Genomic DNA, 19,835 nt, shown 5'->3' on the forward strand with positions numbered 1-19,835 from the left:
ACAGATTGCAGAATGGGTACAGTACAGTACAGCTCAATACACACAATTGGGGGATGCAGATCAGAGAAAGACTTTCGTCTTGTTTACATCAGGGTCCCCCATTTTCAATTCATGACATACACAACATACAGATATAAGAATCTAATCTAATCATCTAAACAAATCTAATCATGACATTTAAGACATGCATGACATACAGATATATATATATATATCTCTATATATGTCTTCACCAGGGGCGGCGGTCGGGCTCTGGCTATGGGCGTTCTCCATCTGCGCTGCCTGAGGGCTCTCCACATCCCCGGCAGGGAGAATGTGGGTGCAGGTGTGATGTCGCAGGGTGGTCCTCACCCTGACGAGTGGGGACTACGTCCAGACATAGTCGGGCAGGTCTGGGACCGATTCCGTGGCCGTCCGGGATTCTGTACGCTTTCCCCCCCTTACACCTGATAGCTCAGCTGTTGGGGCGGGTACGTCGGGAGCGCGGGACTTGGTCCTGGTCGCGCCGGGCCGGGGCTCAGCTGTGTGGTCCCCGGCCCTGATTCAGCTCTTGGTGGCCCCGCCGTGGCCTGTTCCGTGGTCACTGCAGGCCCTCTCTCAGGCACGCGGAACTCTGTTTTGCCTCCTGTTCTGGGGCAGCCTCTAGGCTTGGCTGCTGACAGTGTGAATCTGGTGGGGATGCGTCTTGACTATTCTGTGGTTAACGCTATCCGGTACGCGTGCGCTCCGTCCTCTACCGCGGCTTACACTGGGGAGTGGCGTATGGTCGAGTGTGGCGGCAGAACATTGTTCAGCCACCCTCTCGTGGAACATTCCTGCTTGGCGCTCGCGTCTCAAGCCTGTGGAACGTTCTCTGTCTCCGAGTGGGACCTCCAACTGGTCCTGGGCCGGTTGTCGGAGGCCCCGTTTGAGCCTCTTGAGCAGGCGCCATTGGATCAGCTGTCTTGAAGACCGCGTTCTTTTTGGCCATCACCTCCGCTAAGCGCGTGGGTGAGCTGTGTGCTCTCTCGGTGCGGCCTGAGTGCCTGTCTATTCGGCCGATAGCGGTGCGACTCTAAGGCCTAATCCAGTCTTCGTGCCAAAGAATATCCGGAGCTCTTTTCGCTCCAGGGATATTGTGGTGGAGGCGGGCCTTCACCTGTCGTGTCCTGTCCGTGCACTGGGGGTTTACCTCAGGACTCGGGCTCTCAGGGCTTCCGTTCAACTGTTTGTTTGTTACGGTGGCCCTTGTGCGGGTGAGGCGCTGTCCAAGCAGCACCTGTCACATTGGTTGTGTGGGGCCGTTGCCTTTTGCTGCACGTTGGCTGGACAGGTCCCCCCTCGGGCTGCTGCCCTGTTAGGGGGGGCCTCGGTGGAGGACATCTGTGCTGCGGCCTCCTGGTCCTCCCCGGGTCCCTTCGTTAAGTTTTACCTCGTGGACATGACTGGGGTTTCTGTCTCCCAGGCGGTTCTCCTGTGTCCCGCCATTTGGTGGGCTAGCAGGGGTGTGTAGGTGTGTGCCACAGGGTGATGTGTCACACGTGGTCCTGCCTGTGCTGTGCGTTTTTCAGGGGTCTCTGGTTCACCCTTTTTCGCATTTTGGTGGAGTTGACTGCCTCCCCCCTTCGTTAGGATGGACGGGTGGACGGGACTCCCCTCCTCCCTGGTTGGGGCTTACGGACCCTCAGGGGGTACACTTGTCGGGCCACGCGTCTGCTCTGCCCCATATCTCATAATGGCGAAGAGCGAGACACGATGGCCAGTATGATAATATAACGAAAGGTTATCCTATAACCTAGTTATATGAATACTGGCTGAGCGTCTCGCTCTTAGCACCCTGAGGTCCCTTGGTTGGGTTTTCACTTTTCAGTGTTGGAAACTTTTTTCTGAGGAAGGTAGAGTGTGACCATGTCCGGCGTCATATAGTAGGACGCGGGGGCGTGGCCTGGTCACGTGCATGTGAGTTTCAAGTTTCTTTAATAGTTGACAAGATAGTATCAAATAACATAGTATAGCATGTAAATTAGAAGTAGAAAATGAGGTCACAGTGTTCAGTATAGACATATGTACAATGTTCGATGCAGAATAGACGTAACTGAGTTACCATATAATATACAATACTATGCAGTGTACTAATGTACAATATTATATAGTGCAAAGCAGAAATGGGATGAGGTACAATTTACCGTACTTTTCGCACTATAAGCCGCACCTGACTATAAGCCGCAGCAGCTAAATTTAATGATGTGTACATATATAAGCCGCACTGGACTATAAGCCGCAGGTGGTTTAATGTTTAATTACCATATGTAATTAGCATTGGGACACAATACTGTCGGACAAATAACAAGAATTAACTCATTTACAAGTTGTATTAAGTTTAGCAAATATGGGAACAGATAAATAACATTTCAATGCAGTCAAAAAAGCAATATTTAGATTTTTACATTTTCGGGTTTGGTCACGTCAAGTCACATATAAGCCGCACCGTTATATAAGCCGCAGGGTCGAAAAATGGGGGAAAAAGCCGCGGCTTATAGTCCGAAAAGTACGGTAGGTACAATTTACAGTAAGGTGTACGAGTTGTAGTGCAATCCTTCATCAATAAATATAAAGTGTGGGGAGTGGGTGCTACAGTGTGTTTGTTTAAAGTGAGTGTGTGCTATAAAGTGTGGGGAGTGGGTGCTACAGTGTGTTTGTTTAAAGTGAGTGTGTGCGTGTGGATGTGTGTGCTATGTGCGTTTGATGGTTGTTGTTGTGTAGTGTTCATTGTTCGTTAAGCAGCCTGATGGCCTGGGGATAGAAGCTTCTTCTGAGTCTTTCTGTGCTCGCCTTGAGACTCCGGTATCGCTTGCCTGACCGCAGCAGTTCAAAGAGGCAGTTGTTCGGGTGACTGGAGTCTTTAATGATTCTCTTAGCCTTGCCCCTGCACCGCTTGTTGTAAATGTTCTGGAGGGTGGGGAGCCCCCCTCCGATTGTGCGTTCGGCTGAACGTGTCACTCTTTGTAGTCTGCTTCGGTCTTGTGCAGTGCTATTCCCAAACCAGGAGGTGATGTTGCCAGTCAGGATGCTCTCTATTGTACATGAGTAGAAGTTCTTAAGGATCTTCTGACTGACTTGGAACTTCCTTAGGCGCCTGAGGAAGTAGAGGCGTTGTCGTGCCTTCTTCACAACACTGTCAATGTGTGTGGTCCATGTCAAGTCCTCGGATATGTAGGCTCTGAGGTACTTAAAGCTGTTGACTCTCTCAACCGGTGCCCCGTCGATGCTGAGGGGGCTGTAGTCCTTGACCCCCGACCTCCTGAAGTCCACAATCATCTCCTTTGTTTTGCTGACGTTCAGGGAGAGGCTGTTTTCCTGGCACCATCCCGCCAGGACCTTGACCTCTTCCAGGTAGGCCCTCTCGTCGTTGGCAGAGATCAGGCCCACCACCACTGTGTCGTCAGCAAATTTGATGATTGTGTTGCTACTCCGCTGAGCCACACAGTCGTGTGTGTACAGGGAGTAGAGGAGGGGACTCAGAACACAGCCCTGGGGGGCCCCTATGTTGAGGGTGATGGATGAGGAGGTGCAGTTGCCTGCTCTCACCACCTGGGGTCTGCCCGTCAGGAAGTCCAAGACCCACTGGCAGAGGTCATAGTTCAAGCCCAGGTCCCTGAGCTTGGCTATGAGTTTGGAGGGGACTATGGTATTGAATGCCGAGCTGTAGTCGATGAATAGCATTCTCACATAGTTCCCCTTCCTCTTGTCCAGGTGTGATGCTGCTGTGTGCAGCACATGGGCTATGGCGTCCTCCGTGGACCTGTTGGGGCGGTATGCAAATTGCAGGGGGTCCATGTTGATGGGGAGGGAGGAGCAGATGTGAGTGCAATTGTTTGTTCGTGAGCACAGTAGGTGCTAGGAGATAAGAGATATCTCATAATGGCAAAGAGCGAGATGCTCAGCCAGTATTCATATAACTAGGTTATAGGATAACCTTTCGTTATAATTGCGCTCCTGTTGGGTCGCTGGGTTGGTCAGAGGAGTCATTAGCCATGGCTTCAGTGGATAACCCAGATCACCTGCATTCAAGAGATATATTTTAATTACAGATACCCCAGTAATAACATTACAATTTAATTAAATTAAATTAGGCCTAAATGGGCCTAAAACACTCACCAATAAGCCATCAGTCTTCAACAGCCCCTCCCTGGAGACGAAGGCCCACAGAACTGTTCTGCACATGAATGAGTCGTGCGTTCCTCCCGGCCACCGGGCGACAACATTTATCAGCCAAATGCGCATCGCAGATTATCTGTACATAGGCCGAGTGGAATCCCTTTCCTTTTTTTTTATCTACTTTTTCTCCCCATTTTCTATTTTTCTCCCAATTTCGTATTATCCAATTCTACCCTCCCCTGTCTCGAATGTTGTTAGACCATGCCTCCCACTGGTCGGCTGCAATGTGGACCAAGCCTTGCATCACGTGTCCCCTCCGGTACACGAGGAGGCAGCTGTCGCATCTTTTCACCTGTACAGCGCAATCTCTCAGCGGCGAGGAGTAACGCGTGGGAGGCTCACGCTGCCCCCGTTGCTTCCTGATTCTGCTGTACAGGCGCACCAACCGACCTGTAGGAGTCGCTGTCCACAATGTCCGATCCCCACCCACCGGCTTTTCCACCCCCTAATACTGCCAATTGTATTAACGACCAGCCAAGCCGGAAGCAATGCCGAGAGCTGGGCTCGAACCCAGCATCTCCTGCATTAGTGGCGAGCGCCTTGCCCACTGCGCCACTTAGCCGGAGAGTAGAATCCCTTTCTATTCACATAACTGAATTGGTTGATTGATGGTGCTTTCAGGTACTTTGCTTTGATGGTGCTCTGATGAATTTCCATCTTAATTTCGTATAAAGAAATCCATTGTTTTCTCTTCCGCAAAAACATACCATCTCAGTGAGTGATGAGTTTCTGCACACAAACCCCCCCCCCCCCCAAAGATTGATTAATACATAAACATTTTGGATGTCAATCAAACGCCAATCAAATCAACCTTCCGTCCCAAAAGTCTGTTGCATTCAGTGCTGTAGCTTCCGTTTCTGTTGATCTTTAATTTCTCTGAAAAAATATATTTTGGAAATACATGGTTTTCAACTGACAGCAATAGATTCCTCCTGCCTGGTATATTCATGCAAGCATGTATGTGTGAGAAAGAGCATCAGAGACAAAGAGACAAGAGAAAGACAGAGTTGAAGTGAGATTTAGAAACGGTGTGAAGTTGAGTGTGTGTCGGTATGGCGACGGCAGGCTAACTCACCATGCAGCAGGAGACCAGACTGCCTGGTGCGGCCGTAGATGCGGAGCGCCTCCTCCAGCTCCATCTGAGACGAGATGGTACACGGATCCCCTGGGGAGAACAGCACGCACACATTATAGACACAGAGAGAGACGTACGTCATGTACATTTTAGTTTTTATGACTTTCTTGTGGAATCCTGTAGGGACCAAATAGACAGGTGCTATGTCAACAAAATTCAACCAAATGAATATAGACACCCACATACATGCACAGAAGCAAACACAGACATGTGATAGATACTGTAGATAGATGGATACTTTATTGCCATTTCAACACATAGTTGATTGGGATTTGTCTCTGTTCAATGCTCATTTTAGCATAAAACAGTGGAAAAAACATACAGTAGAAATAACATACAAGAATACATACAATGCAGTCCCTGAAGTAGAAGAAATATTTCACAAACATTTCATATGACCTGTGAGTTCCCAAAAAATGCAACAGTGCTACAGTGCATAAAAGAGCTCAGTGCTCCTTTAGAGTGCATATTGCCTTAAAGTGCCTGTCGGCTAGTGCTAGTCCTTCTACAGTAGTACAAACACAGACAGTATGTGCACACATACTGGTTCAAACTAGGGCTGTCAATTGTCCCTAAGAATACCAACTATAAGTAGGCTGAAATTAGGCAAATTTGACATATTATTACCACATCAAAGCAGGTATAAAAATGCTTACAATTAACAAGTTCATTGTGTGTTGTATTTGCTATTATGGGTAGTACCAGTAAGAAATAATCATTAGGCATTGGGCTGTGACTTTGCATTGCAGGCACATTCTTCTAAAAGCAGGAAAAAAGGGACGAGAACCAGTGATGCGTTTTCCAATCATTTCAAAGATATATATATATATATTTTTTTTTTTTCAAAAGGCAAAAGGGAGGGATCTCTGGAGTGCCAGGTGTCTAGAACACACTGGAACGGTGACCCACTGCTTTGGTTAGACCTAGCCAATGCATATGGCTCCATTCCCCACAAACTGGGGAAAAAACAAGCATGACCAAGCACTGTGTACCACACCATGTTGCAGACCTGATCCTGGATTACTACGGCCAGGATGAGAGTCTCAGTGGGGTCAGTGACATCAGAGTGGCACAATCTGGAGGTTGGAATAATCACAGGCTGCACCATCTCTGTGATCCTATTTTCCCTGGCGATGCACATTATTGTAAAGTCTGCTGAGCCAGAGTGCCAGGGCCCTCAGACCAGGGACACCTGACAGTCACCACAGGTGGATCCTTCAAGGGCTGGAAATACGTATCCAGTGGACTCAGATGGGCTTCAAGCTGGCAAAGTCAAGAGCCGAGCAACGGGTTCCACTTCAGCATAGAAGGGTCACTGATCCCAACAATCTCAGAGAAGCCAGTGAAGAGCCTGGGCAAAGTCTTCGACAGCAGTCACAAGGACACTGCATCTGTTCAGTCAACCTGCCAGGAACGGGATAGCTGGCTAAGATCAGTCGACCGGTCAGGGCTCCCAGGAAAGTTCAAGGCATGGATAAACCAGCATGGTTTATGGATACTCTGGTCACTACATATCCATCAAGTCCCTATCTCCACCATAGAGACCTTGGAGAGGAAGGTCAGTGACTATCTCAGGAGATGGCTGGGGTTGCCCAGAAGCCTCAGCAACATGGCCCTCTATGGGAAGGGAACAACACAAAGCTCCGGTTGCCCTTGAAGTCTTTGGAAGAGGAGTTCAAGGTGACACGGACGAGAGAGGTGCTGATGTACAGAGACTCCCTGAACGAGTCCGAGGGCCCCGGCACTCTGGTTCACTCTGGAGTAATATCTTTGGCTGCGGCGAGAGCTAATGAGTTTAGGGAACACTTGATACATCTTGTTCCCTTCTTGGCAATGACGGTGGTTGAGGCACTGGGGTACTGAGCTCTTTCAGACTATGTGCTCACTGGGGAAGTCCATTTCCACATTCACCGCTGACTCGGAAGAGAGCGGGTAGAAATGAGCTATCGGTGGACTGGAGAGAGAGAGGAATCCTGCAGAGAGTGCCTCATCTCGGGGTGGAACTCTATACATCAAGACTGACATTGTGGACCCAGATAACGTTTGTTTGAGTTTTCATATCCAAGTTCATCCAAGTTCAATATTCCATTTTATTTTATTCCACCTTTTTATTTTATTATCTGTCCATTATTGTCTGTCCGTTAATGTCGCACCGAAAACAACCAAAGCAAATTCCGTGAAAACTACATGGCAATTAAGACCTTTCTGATTCTGATTCTGAAGTGATCTTTATTTCATTATAGCACTCTCAGTACTGAAACAAAAACCCATATAATCTGAATATGTCTCTGGGTGCTCTCAGTGTCACCTTTACCATCTCTCCCAAATCATTGTCTATGAAGCAGCTCCAGACTTTATATCTAATGAGATGACATGACATGTCATGACAACATCAATTTGAGTTTTACCCTAGTTTTTGGATTTGAGTGAGATTTGTTGATGTTCACTAAAGCTTTTTGACTGCTTTGACCATAGGAATAACTATTATTAAATTGGTCGTAGTTCCCCTTTAAACATACATTTTTTTGAATGGAAGACATTTTATAAAATTAAGAAATGATGAGATCCACCGGCACCCACCTTCATCGTCGATCCACTTGAGCGTGATTGGCTGCTGAAGTCCAACACTGCACATCTCCCTCACCTTCTCACACAGCCCCATGTAGGTTACTGTGACCGCCAGGTCTGTGATCAGCATGTCCCTTTATACACACAAACACACAACATTTGTATTCACTGACAGAGTTGTGACAAAATACCTTTTTACCATTTTAAGTCCTTTATTTAACCAGGGTAATCACATTGATATTTCCACCTATTTTTCAAGTGGGCCCATGCCAAGAAGGCAGCATACAGAAAATGTATACTGGGATGTATTACCTTTTTTTCAACTGCAAATGATGTCCCCAATGGAAAACTTTGTCAACATCTACAATGAAAATATATATACAACATCTGTTTTATCTAATAAGATAACGTCTTCAGTTCACCTCACTCCAAAATGGGAAATGTCAAAATGGGGTTGTCAAGCTAAAAAAAAAAGTATAATAATCATATAATATCGGCACGCTAAATATTGCAATATATCACTGTATAGATTGTGTCCCGGCCTAATGGATGGATTGGCCTCCTGTTTCATGTTTCATGTCTTCGTCTTACGGTTGAGAAGAGTGCTTGCAATGAATGGACACTGAGACATGGTTGTAATGAATGGACACTGAGACATGGTTGCAATGAAGTCAGTCTCATTTAGAAGACATTTATTATAACAGCAGTAGAGGCTATATCCTAACTAAGGGGCAATGCACACATTTTATGACAATCTACTGTGCAGAAAAGCACACTGTTCTGTGAATAAAACATCCCGGTATTACCACAGCAGAAGGAAGCAGAATTAATTATGGCGCACAGACCAGTGACATGCACTGCCCCGCCAGAGGAGCGAAACACAGTGTCAGACATAGTTTGTGTGTGTGTGTGTGTGTGTGTGTGTGTGTGTGTGTGTGTGTGTGTGTGTGTGTGTGTGTGTTTACATGAAACCCGCCTGGTTGCTGACACTACATGCTGCCCTCGTGGAGTCTAGCCCAGATAACTGGTGAAGCTGCCAGCTCCTACCTTATTTTACATATTAGATTAGATTATATAAAAGGTTATTGTCAACGTACAGCACAAGGTACAGTACAACAAAAATAAGTTGGCATCTAAACAGAGTGCAAATGTAACAGTAATGTAACAGTAAGAGATGTAACAAGAGTGCCAATGTAACAGTAAGAGATTAAATGGAATATATAACGAAGCTAATGAGTAAATATGCTAATCTGATGTATACAGTATTATGTACAGTGATACAAGTACACAGTAAATTTCGCAGAGTAAATTTTACTCAAACTGAGTACATTTTCCTCAAACTGAGTAAAATTTACTCTGCGAAATTTACTGTATAAATACACTATGGTAGTAAGTAAGCCATACTGGCCAGCGGTATAACTAATAAGAGTAGGTATGGAATATATACAGAAATAGATAGTATATACAGCGTGTGGTATGTGTATACAGGTATGTAAAGAGAAGTATATGCAGATATACGGATATAGATACAGTACATGTACTGTATACACACAGTATATACAGTGTTAGAATAGAATAGAAATACTTGTATTATCCCGTGGGAAATTTGACACTGCAAATCGCTTAACATTTAAACATTTAGACAGAACAGGTCACGAATAAGAATAATAAAACAAATCAAATCAAGTTGCCTAAGATAAGAGTAGAGTAAAATAGAATACAAATGGAATAAAATATACAGTAAATAAATACAGTAAAAATATACTGAGGTCTACAGTAGGTGTAATATTGCACAGTGCTGTTTCAAACTAAGTTACTCTACATGGCTGTCATACAGGGTTATATGGGTAGACTATAGGTTGAGGTAGGTAGTTATGATTACAGTGCAAGGCAGTTGTAGGCAGTGAAGGCAGTAGATAGGTATAGATTGAGTATAGGCAACATACTGTATGCACACACACACACACGCATGCACGCTTCATATCACACATAAACTCAATCAAGTCAGGTAATCAAGTCAGTCGGAGACTGCCGACATCGAGGGCATTCATGAGGCAGTAGCACCCTCAAGACAGCAGTGACACACAGCAGTGAAGCGTCATTCTAACCATCTGCCAGGTATCTCCATCCTCTCTTCAGCGGTATCTCTGCTTGCGTGGGCTGTAGCTAAACTGACAACTCTCTCAACTCTCCGGATGTAGCCATGGTAACCGAGAGGCAGACCGACACAGACACGAGTTTGATAGACGAGTAGAAAGTGGCTTGTATGAAACACAGAGGCCTCCTCTTCTCCTACTGATGTGTGCAGCTGCTGTGGCTGAACATGACATGTCAACCCTTGTGCGTTTGTTAAAAGCCTTCAGAAAAAGAAACAAATTCAGGCCTAATAGAGGAGGTTCACTCCGAATCTACTGGTGATAAAAGAAGCAGGCCAGGCTAAATATGGTGAGCAGCAAACAAATCGTCTCAGTTTGTGGGCATGTTAGGTGTGTGTAGTGGTGGTGTTAAGCCATCAGATGGTTAAATTAGCTGCTGTGCTAAATTACTAACAAGTGTCTGTGATGCTATTGATTTTTTGAATATTTTTTTGTTTGTTTTTGTACAGAGTAAAGGATGAAAGAAATGGTTGTCCGGTTTGATAGAATAGTCAATTACAAATTGACTGCTAATAAGGCTAGCGACTCACCGATCACGAGACCAGGCCCATTCATTGTTATGCAGTGTTTCACTTTAGTTTCTGAGCTACTGGGCTAGCTATTGACACAGACAGTCGTGATTGTTTCTTGTTTGTGGGCTCTGTTCAGTGCCAAGTCTCAGCTGTCGGCTGGCTGGTACCACGGTCAACTGGCCCTCAGAGCGGCTCTTTGTTGGCGCAAAATGGCTGCTGCGTGGTGATGTTGATGCTCCATAATTACAAACCGACTGAAAATGCAGGAGCACATAAACCTTCAGCTACCGAAGACAGGAGAAACACCCTAACGTAATATGTGGGTTATAAACTATAACAAGTGTGTTCATTTTCAACACCAACCCTCATTGCTCGGCTACACTATCTAAACAATGCTAATTTATTTTGCACATAATCTCACACACAGTTTTACACTTATTTAGTTTGACAGTTATTGAGAGTAAATTAGATTGAATATGGCCACCAGTGATGTCATGAGGGACATTGAATCCATGTGTTGTCTTAATTACAGCACCATGAAATGATGAAAAAATACCATATCATTTGATTGAGCTGTAATTAACACAACACAAGGATTCAATGTCCCTGATGACCTCACTGGTGGCCATATTCAAGCGTGTTTACTCTCAAGAACTAAATTAATGTATGAAAAACTGTTTGGAGTTTTTGGATCAAGTTAACTCAAGTGTTCCTTTATTAATCCCCTTGGGGAAATGTGTGTGAGATTATGTGCAAAAGAAATCAGCATAGTTTTTTGATGAAGTGCCCCTTTAAGAATTAGGGAGAACAAAGGATTGGATTTTATTGACAACAAACATAACAACATTGACAGATCAACATTTGTATTTGCCTTGTCAGGGATAAAACGAAAAGTCTGGGCCCTCATTTATCAACGTTGCGTACGCACAGATATGTGCGTAACCCGTGCGTACGATCATTTCTAAGCAAAGTGTGGGACTTATCAAATTTAACTTGTGCTTGACTTTGTGCGTATATCTACGCACAGCTCGGAGCATGCGTACCTGGCACCCAGTGTTAGAATATGAATATTACAACGCGGAAGTAAGCTTCCGTGCATTAGTTTCAACACTGGCGTGTTCTGTATGGCCCGTAATTCATTATAGTTCATTGTAAAATAGCAACAGTAGTGTAATTATGGTCAAACCCCTATAAATAGCATTTGGAATAATAGGTCTTTCTCTCCGAATGAATGCAGCATGGTTTACATATAGCGTTATCGGAATATACGGGGTGTACTGACTGCGCTCCACGTAACTCAACTTGTTATTATTTTGCGCATAGATTGCAGAAATACGGGAACGTTTTGATTATATTTTAAGGCTTTGCCATAACCTTAAACGAAACAAGTGGAATTTCGAAGCTGTAAGCAGAATACAAGTCATATGAACACCCACGATATAGTGTTCTTCCCCCTTCCTACTGTATAAGAATTAAAAACGCATTGCAACGAGAACAGAGGTTATTTGTTGAGTTTATGTGTATACAAAACCCTTGCAATAAATGTGTCTTAAATGAATGAAAAGCATACATGCTCTGGATACAGGTAGCATGTATCGTGTGGGTGATATGACTTGTATTCTGCTTACAGAATTCCACGTATTTAGTTTTACAATGTCAAAGCCTTTTAATATAAATCAAAACGTTCCCGTATTTCTGCAATCTATGCGCAAAATAATAACAAGTTGAGTTCTAACAAAGAACGTATTACATGCTGGGTAGGCTGATAGAGTAAACTATGATATGAATATGATATGATATAAGGTATACTGGTCCGTCCACGAGGATAGCGAGGAGTAGGATAGCCATTAAATGCCATTTGAGAATATAGGCTATTATTGCTAAGCGACGGCCTATAGCCTATACATATTATTTAATGTTTTCATAAGCGTAAAGATACAACAGCTAGATTAATGATCAAGTTAGTTTACTGTATGCAGGCTTCGCAGGGCTGTGCCATGTGTTATTATATATGCGCAAGTTACTGTTGCATAATGTAGGCTATGGCTGCTATTATATGTAATTCATATAGGCTACCTAATACCGACAACAAAATAGATTGTATGCCTCTAGAACAAATCATATTATACCCGGTAGCCAATCGAACAAAACGAATAAAGGCATTCATATTCCAGCATGGTTATAATGACACACCAACGCCAAACAGTGGTTAACGAACGGTCTTTCTTAGTATTTCGAGCTGTCCAGACAGAATTGCAGCAATGGTCTTAGGGAGTCGTTGATATCTGACATCCCGTGTACAAGTCCGCCAGCCTTTTATTGATCCCATAACACGGGTTGTGTCTTCTTGGTTCAAGAGCACCTCAGTGAACAATCTCTCGTGGAGTTTCTCAGAGTTCGCTCGGGTCAGTCCATTATTTCACATCCCATGGGGGGTGTTTCATTACCATATATGGATAATCATGCACGAGCATTGACGGTAGAACAAAGAGGTATTTATCACAAAAATTAAAGGAGAACTTTGGACTAGAAAACAGGGACCACTTCAGATATCTACAGATTAGAGATTACTATAATAAAGAAATAAGAGGGGACAAGGAAGAAGAACAGAATGGAATAATTAGGATGATAGTAAGGGCATACGAAGGAGGGAAAGGAAGGGTAATATCAGCACTGTACCGGGCTATAATGACCAGCAAGGGACACACGACCGATTATATAAGGGAGAAATGGGAGAGAGAACTAGAGATAGGAATAACAGGGAAGGAATGGGGGAACATATGCGAGGTGCAACATTCAACAACAGGATCGAGGATATGGAAAGAGTTTGGATGGAAAAACATAATCAGATTCTTTATAACCCCAGAGCTGAAGGGAAAATATGCACCAACACAAAGAGCATGCTGGAGGATGTGTGGGAAGGAGGGGGCAAATCACACACACATATTCTGGGGATGTCAGAAGCTGAAGGGGTATTGGGAGGAGATAGGGGAGGCAATGATCAGAATATTAGGATACGGGTTACCACAAACAGGACTGGTGCTTTACTTAGGAGACCTGACACACGAGGGAATACAAGGGGGGGACAAATATTTAATAAAGATAATGTTGATAGCGGCCAGAAAAGCAATAACAAGACTGTGGTACAAAGAAGACCCACCGACAATAGCACAATGGGTAGGAATAGTGGAGGAGATGCAGGATATGGAGAGGATAACACACATGCTGAGGTTAAAGGAAGAGAAATTTGGAGAAAGATGGGGAAAGTGGGAGGATTACAAGGGGAACGAAAACGACATCACAGAGGAAGAACCAAATGCATCACAAGAGGGCGAAGGGTAAAGGAGGAAAGAGGTTCAAGGAGGGTCTCTGAACCCATGTCACACACTTATGACTTAGTTAGCATTTTCTGATTTTATTTTAAATTTTTTTGGGTATTACAATTGTATTATATTTTTTGTACTTTATTATTTATGTCTGTTTAACAATGTTGTATTATGGGTTCCATTTTTGTGTAAGTGTTGTTTGTCTATAAATGTTAATAAAAATGTAAGTTTAAAAAAAGGTATTTATCAACATGGAGTGTGCGTAGGACCCGTGTACGCACAGTTGATAAATCCCAATATTTCTGTGCGTACACACATTCTAAATTCTGTGCTTACGTACGAAAATAGAACACTTTCTAAGAATTGTTGATAAATGAGAGCCCCAGGACTTATTTCCATTGTTGTCCCTGTTGTTACTGGTTTCAAGTGGCACTATGGCATCTGAAGTGCATCGAGCATTCTTAGTGCATAATATCTTTTTGTGATACAATTTTTTTATTTTCCATTTTTCAAACATGAAACATCACAACTCACAACACAATAATAACAATAATACGTAAAAGACATCCAAAAACAAGTGATTAGACAATAAATTAGACAGATTATACATTTGCATACATATCCAGTTCAAATAAGCTGTCACAAAGTATAAGGAAAATAAAACATTTACTATAAAAAAGGGCTTCCTGAGCCCCCTCCATCCCCAGGCCCGGCAGCCGCGAACCCCAACCCCGGAGGACCCGGAGTCCGGCGCCCCCACGGGCCAAAGCACCACGCCACTTTAATGCCTCGACCCGCAGAGACCCCCAACCACGGCCCCCCCCAGTCAGAGCCCACGGCCACCAGACCCACAGCCAAAGGGGGTCCCGAAAATATACATCATTAAAATTACAAGAGAAGAGAAAAAAATTATAATAATAACAATAATAATAACTAAAAAATAAATAATAATAATAATAATAATAATAATAATAATAATAATAATAATAATAATAATAATAATAATAATAATAATAATAATAATAATAATAATAATAATAATAATAATAATAATAATAATAATAATAATAATAATAATAATACAAGTGGACAATGGCACTCGCTCGCTCTGCTCCCCCCACCCCACTCACCCCAGGACCTCAACGTGAGTTAAATACATTATATACAATAGATTATCTAGCAATTGAACGTTATATGCGCTCTTTAACACTTTGATCGCCATGGTTAAATTCATAATTTACCATCCCTCACCATCTCTATTTGTCTATGGAGAAGTTCCCCTTCTTTGCAGGGCTATAACTTTTTAAATTGTATTGCTAAATTGACATTATTATGGTCCATTCAATGTCCTATATCTATTGTTCAGGGTGTAGCAACGTTATACTTTTTCATTCACATATTCATACTAAAATACGGTCTAAAGTATAAGTATGTTTTTATCGTTTTCTGCAGCTTTCTCCAGAACTTGATTTATAGCCCAAAATGCATTATATTGATGATCAAATACAGTTTGGTAGGAATCTGTGCGAGATAAAAAATGTCAACTGGATGTGCTTCTAGGAGTTACTACGTATGATCTGATGTTGACCGGATGGGCGGGGGGTCGTTTATAATTCCGTGGGCAACGTTATATCATTCATCTAGTGTGGGTGATATGATCATCAGAGCAGTTAGTAAAGAACACGTTGGAAAATAACGCTGGATCTTACCGTATCTTCCTCGCGCCGTTGGGCGATGAGCGTGGAGCAGAGATATTCCTATTATGGGATGTATAAATACCCGATCCATTTCCAGGTTGTATAATAGTATATACGTCCAAATCATGTTGTTTATCGAGTTATTTGCACCGATCGGTGTTCACTGTGTCAAGATGGAGTCCCTCTAACGATAGCGAGTGCCCGGAAGAAATATGGGTGAGCACCACTTCATCCACAGATCACTTCCTGTTGGGCGATCTGCCGATCGGCCACCAGATGGCGCTCTTGAACCGTTAGAGAGTTGAGTGGAGCTCAGCAGTATATCTCAGGTCCCCGGGGGATAAATATGATTTCGATCACAGATTTTTGAAATATTGATATCAAAGACGTGTTACGGCGTCTTCGGCAGAATGAGCATGGCGGGGAATGACGAGTTTCGGCGTCTCCGGCGATTAAAGTGTTAAGCTTTGTAACCGCTGCCAACCAGATAGCAATATTTGCTTCGTTAACCCCTAAAACTCGTGCAGTGGATATCTCCAGATATAACACATCAAGATAGGTGAGAATCCATACCTTCGGACATAACTTATCTGGTTGTATCCAGCGTGAAGCAATCAGCTTTTTGGCAGCCGTAAGGCCGGCCAAAATGAGTCTCTTTACATGTACAGAAGTCGGCAATTGAGAAACATCATTTAACAATAATACAGAAGGCAAGGTTGGTATGGTCAAATCGAAAATCTCTGATAGCTGAGAGGTAACATTTTCCCAGAAGACCTCAACAGGAGGGCATTCCCAGTACATATATGTTCCAATGGCACCGTTTGGACACAAGGTACATCGAGAGTCAGGTCTGAGGCCCATTAGGTTCAATAGCCTGGGGGTCAGATAAGTCCTATGAACAAAATTAAGATGAATCTGTTGGTGATCTGGGTTGCGTGATGATAGCCTAACATTTTCCCAGACTGCATCCCAATCAAAATCTATATCCAAGTCAGGGATATCCTTTCTCCAAATCGTGTCTAGGGGTAGGTCCTTATATGAGGACATAAGTAAGTGCCGATAAAAGTCAGAGACGAAGCCTCTCGATGTCTCCCTGTCATAAAATAATTTGTGAAATCGGTGTCGCTCTAGTGGAACGTCACATGGAACGCCATGAGCCTTCAGAGCTGCTCTCATTTATAAATAAAAGAAAAAGGAGGTTCTGGGGAGATCATATCCGTTGGATAGATCCTGGAAAGAGCGGAGACCAGAGTTATCGAAGATATCCCCCAATGTATGGATGCCTTTATTTTCCCATCTAGGGTACCTAATAGGTTGCTGTCCAATAAGAAGTAAATTGTTATTAAATATAGGGGAGTGCGTGTGCCATTTATGGCGGTTAGTACACGCTTTCTGGGTGTCACGCCAAATCTGGATCACATGTGTGATAAGAGGGCCAAATCGTAATTTGCATTGCTTGAAATGTTGGTATACACAATATCCTGAAGTCTATAAGGGGTCACTATCTGCTCCTCCAATGGTCGCCAGGATACGGCTGCATGAGCGTCAAACCAAGTGATGAGAGGTCTCAAAGAGTAAGCTTGAAAATAGTATTTGAAGTCTGGAAATGCTAAACCCCCGTCGAGTTTACTCCTCTGTGCAGTGGATCTCTTTAAGCGTGGGCGTTTGTTGTTCCAGACGAATTTATATGCAGCAGAGTGCAGTTTTTGCCAGTAACCAACAGGAGGAGATAACGGCAACATGGAGCTGATAAAGTTAATCCTGAGTAAAACATTCATCTTAATTATTGAGGCACGGGCCTGTAATGAGTTTTTTAATTTGGACCACCTGTTAAAATCATTCGTAATCCTGTCACCCAAGCTGGAGTAGTTATACTTTACCGTCTGGTTAATAGTGGGGAATATTTCAATCCCAAGACACTTAAAGTGCTCTACCATGCGTATGTTTGCTGGGAGGATGGTTGCCTTCACAGTCTCATTGAGTGGAAGGAAGGCTGATTTTGGCCAGTTAATCTTAAATCCAGATAGACTGCCAAAATCATCTATTACTTGGAGAAGATGAGGTAGAGAGACGGCGGGGTTCTGCATAAATAGGAGTACATCATCCGCGTATAAGCTGATATGGTGATGTGTGCCCTTAATTGACACAGGGGATATAATCTGGGATTGTCTTATGTACTGAGCTAGAGGTTCGAGTGATAAAGCAAAGAGTCCGGGACTAAGAGGGCAACCCTGTCTAGAAGAGCGCGATACAGGAAAGATTGGTGAGCAGAGTTTCCCTGTTAAGATCATGGCCGAAGGCCCTGTGTAGAGAACCTTGATCATGTAAATGAACCCCTCACCTAACCCCATCCTTCTGAGGACTGCCCACAAATATGACCACTCCAATCTATCAAAGGCCTTCATCGCGTCTAAGGACATGACAGCCGTAGGGGTTGCGACATCCTTGCTGGCATCAATCACGTGCAGTAACCGTCTGATATTATCCGTGACCAGTCGGCCTCTTATAAAGCCAGTCTGATCGGGGTTAACTAGAGATGTCATATGCTTTTGGAGTCGGATGGCTAGCACCTTAGCATATAGCTTGAGATCGGCTACGAGGAGACTTAAGGGCCTATAGCTGCCACATTCTGTGGGATCCTTTTCTTGAGTAGGACAGATATAAGTGCCATATTGACATTGCCCTCTTCGACTGAGTGTAAAATCATTGATAGTAATAAGGGACAGAGTACATCCCAGAACGCAGTATAGAGTTCCAGTGGAATGCCGTCCCAACCCGGAGCCTTGCCCCGCTGCATGTCAGCAATTGCCTCCCTGAGCTCATCCAGTGTGATAGGTTCAGCTAACCATTTAGCGTCATCCTCTGAGATTCGTGGTAAGTTAATTTGACTAAGATAGTCTTCCAGCTTGGTATGATCATAGACCACTTCTGACTCGTACAGGTTGGAATAAAACGAGCGAAATGTATCGTTGATTTTGTTGGGGTTGGTGGTTATCTCCCCCTGTTGGTTCTTAATGGCAGGGATATCTGCAAATTGTTCACTGGCCCGTATCTTCATAGCCAGTAGGTGACTAGGTCTAGAGCCATGAAAGTAGTAGTGTTGTCTTGTTCTGTGCATTTGAAACTCTGACTGTCTTAAAATAGAGTTAATCTCCTTTTTCTTTTTTTTAAACTTAAATTTTTATTTTCATTTTTTCAACAACATACATAGACAACATTCATAGACAATACACAGTACATAAATTAAAACAAATAGACAAAAAATGGGTAAAGAAAAAGTGTGACATGGGTCCTTCGGTCCCTTCTACATTTGCATTATTTATTTACATTTTTATTCATTTCCTTGTATCCTTTTCAAACCTCTGTGATGTCGTTACTTCCCCTCCTGTATTCTTCCCATTTTCCCCATTTCCATTCAAACTTTTCTTCTTGCAGCCTCAGCAGATGTGTGATTCTCTCCATTTCCTGTATCCCCTCTACCAACTCTATCCATTGATCCTTTGTCGGCACTTCTACCTTGTACCACAGTTTAGTTAAAGCTTTCTTGGCTGCCACTATCAATATCTTAATCAAATATTTGTCTTCCCCTTGGATTCCTTCCTGTGACAGATTCCCCAAATACAACACTTGGCCTCCCTGGGGTATTTCGTATCCTATTATTTCATTTATTATCCCTCCTATCTCTTCCCAGTAGTGCCTTATCTTCTGACATCCCCAGAATATGTGTGTATGGTTCGCCCCTTCCTGTCCACACTCCCTCCAACATGTTTTCTTTGCTGGTGTGTAATTGCCCTGTATTTCTGGTGTTATAAAGTATCTAATTATATTTTTCCACCCAAACTCCCTCCATATCCTTGATCCTGTGGTTGTTTGTTGTGTCTTACATGTGTCATACCATTCCTCCTCTGTTATCTCTATTTCCAACTCTCTTTCCCACTTTTCTTTCACATACAATGTTGTATTTCCCTTACTGTCCATTATTGCCTGATATAGTGCTGATATCACCCTCCCCTTCCGTCCTTCGTATGACTTTACCATTATCTTAATTACCCCATTCTGTTCTTTGTCTCTATCTTGCTTTATTTCTTTGTTATAGTAGTCCCTAATCTGTAAATATCTAAAGTGGTCCCTATTCTCTAGTCCGTATCTTTCTTTCAATTTTTGTAGAGTCTGCATCTCCCCTCCTTCCGTCATCGTGCACATTGCTGTTATACCCCCCCGTTCCCACCTCTTGAACCCATGAT

At 43.5% G+C, this 19,835-nt stretch overlaps 1 protein-coding gene across 1 annotated transcript in view; it reads right to left on the reverse strand.

Annotated features, from left to right (window-relative positions):
• prkcz (protein kinase C, zeta) overlaps positions 1-19,835 on the reverse strand; it is a gene marked incomplete at its 5' end in the record, with an annotated part of 473,324 nt that overhangs the window by 394,618 nt on the left and 58,871 nt on the right. Inside the window, 2 exons of the mRNA XM_084334199.1 lie at positions 5,273-5,362; positions 7,913-8,034. Coding sequence (XP_084190325.1) covers positions 5,273-5,362; positions 7,913-8,034 — 212 coding nt within the window. The remainder of the gene's footprint in view (positions 1-5,272; positions 5,363-7,912; positions 8,035-19,835) is intronic.

Source organism: Notolepis coatsorum (assembly GCF_963971535.1).
Source record: "Notolepis coatsorum genome assembly, chromosome: 17".
NCBI lineage: Eukaryota > Metazoa > Chordata > Actinopteri > Aulopiformes > Paralepididae > Notolepis > Notolepis coatsorum.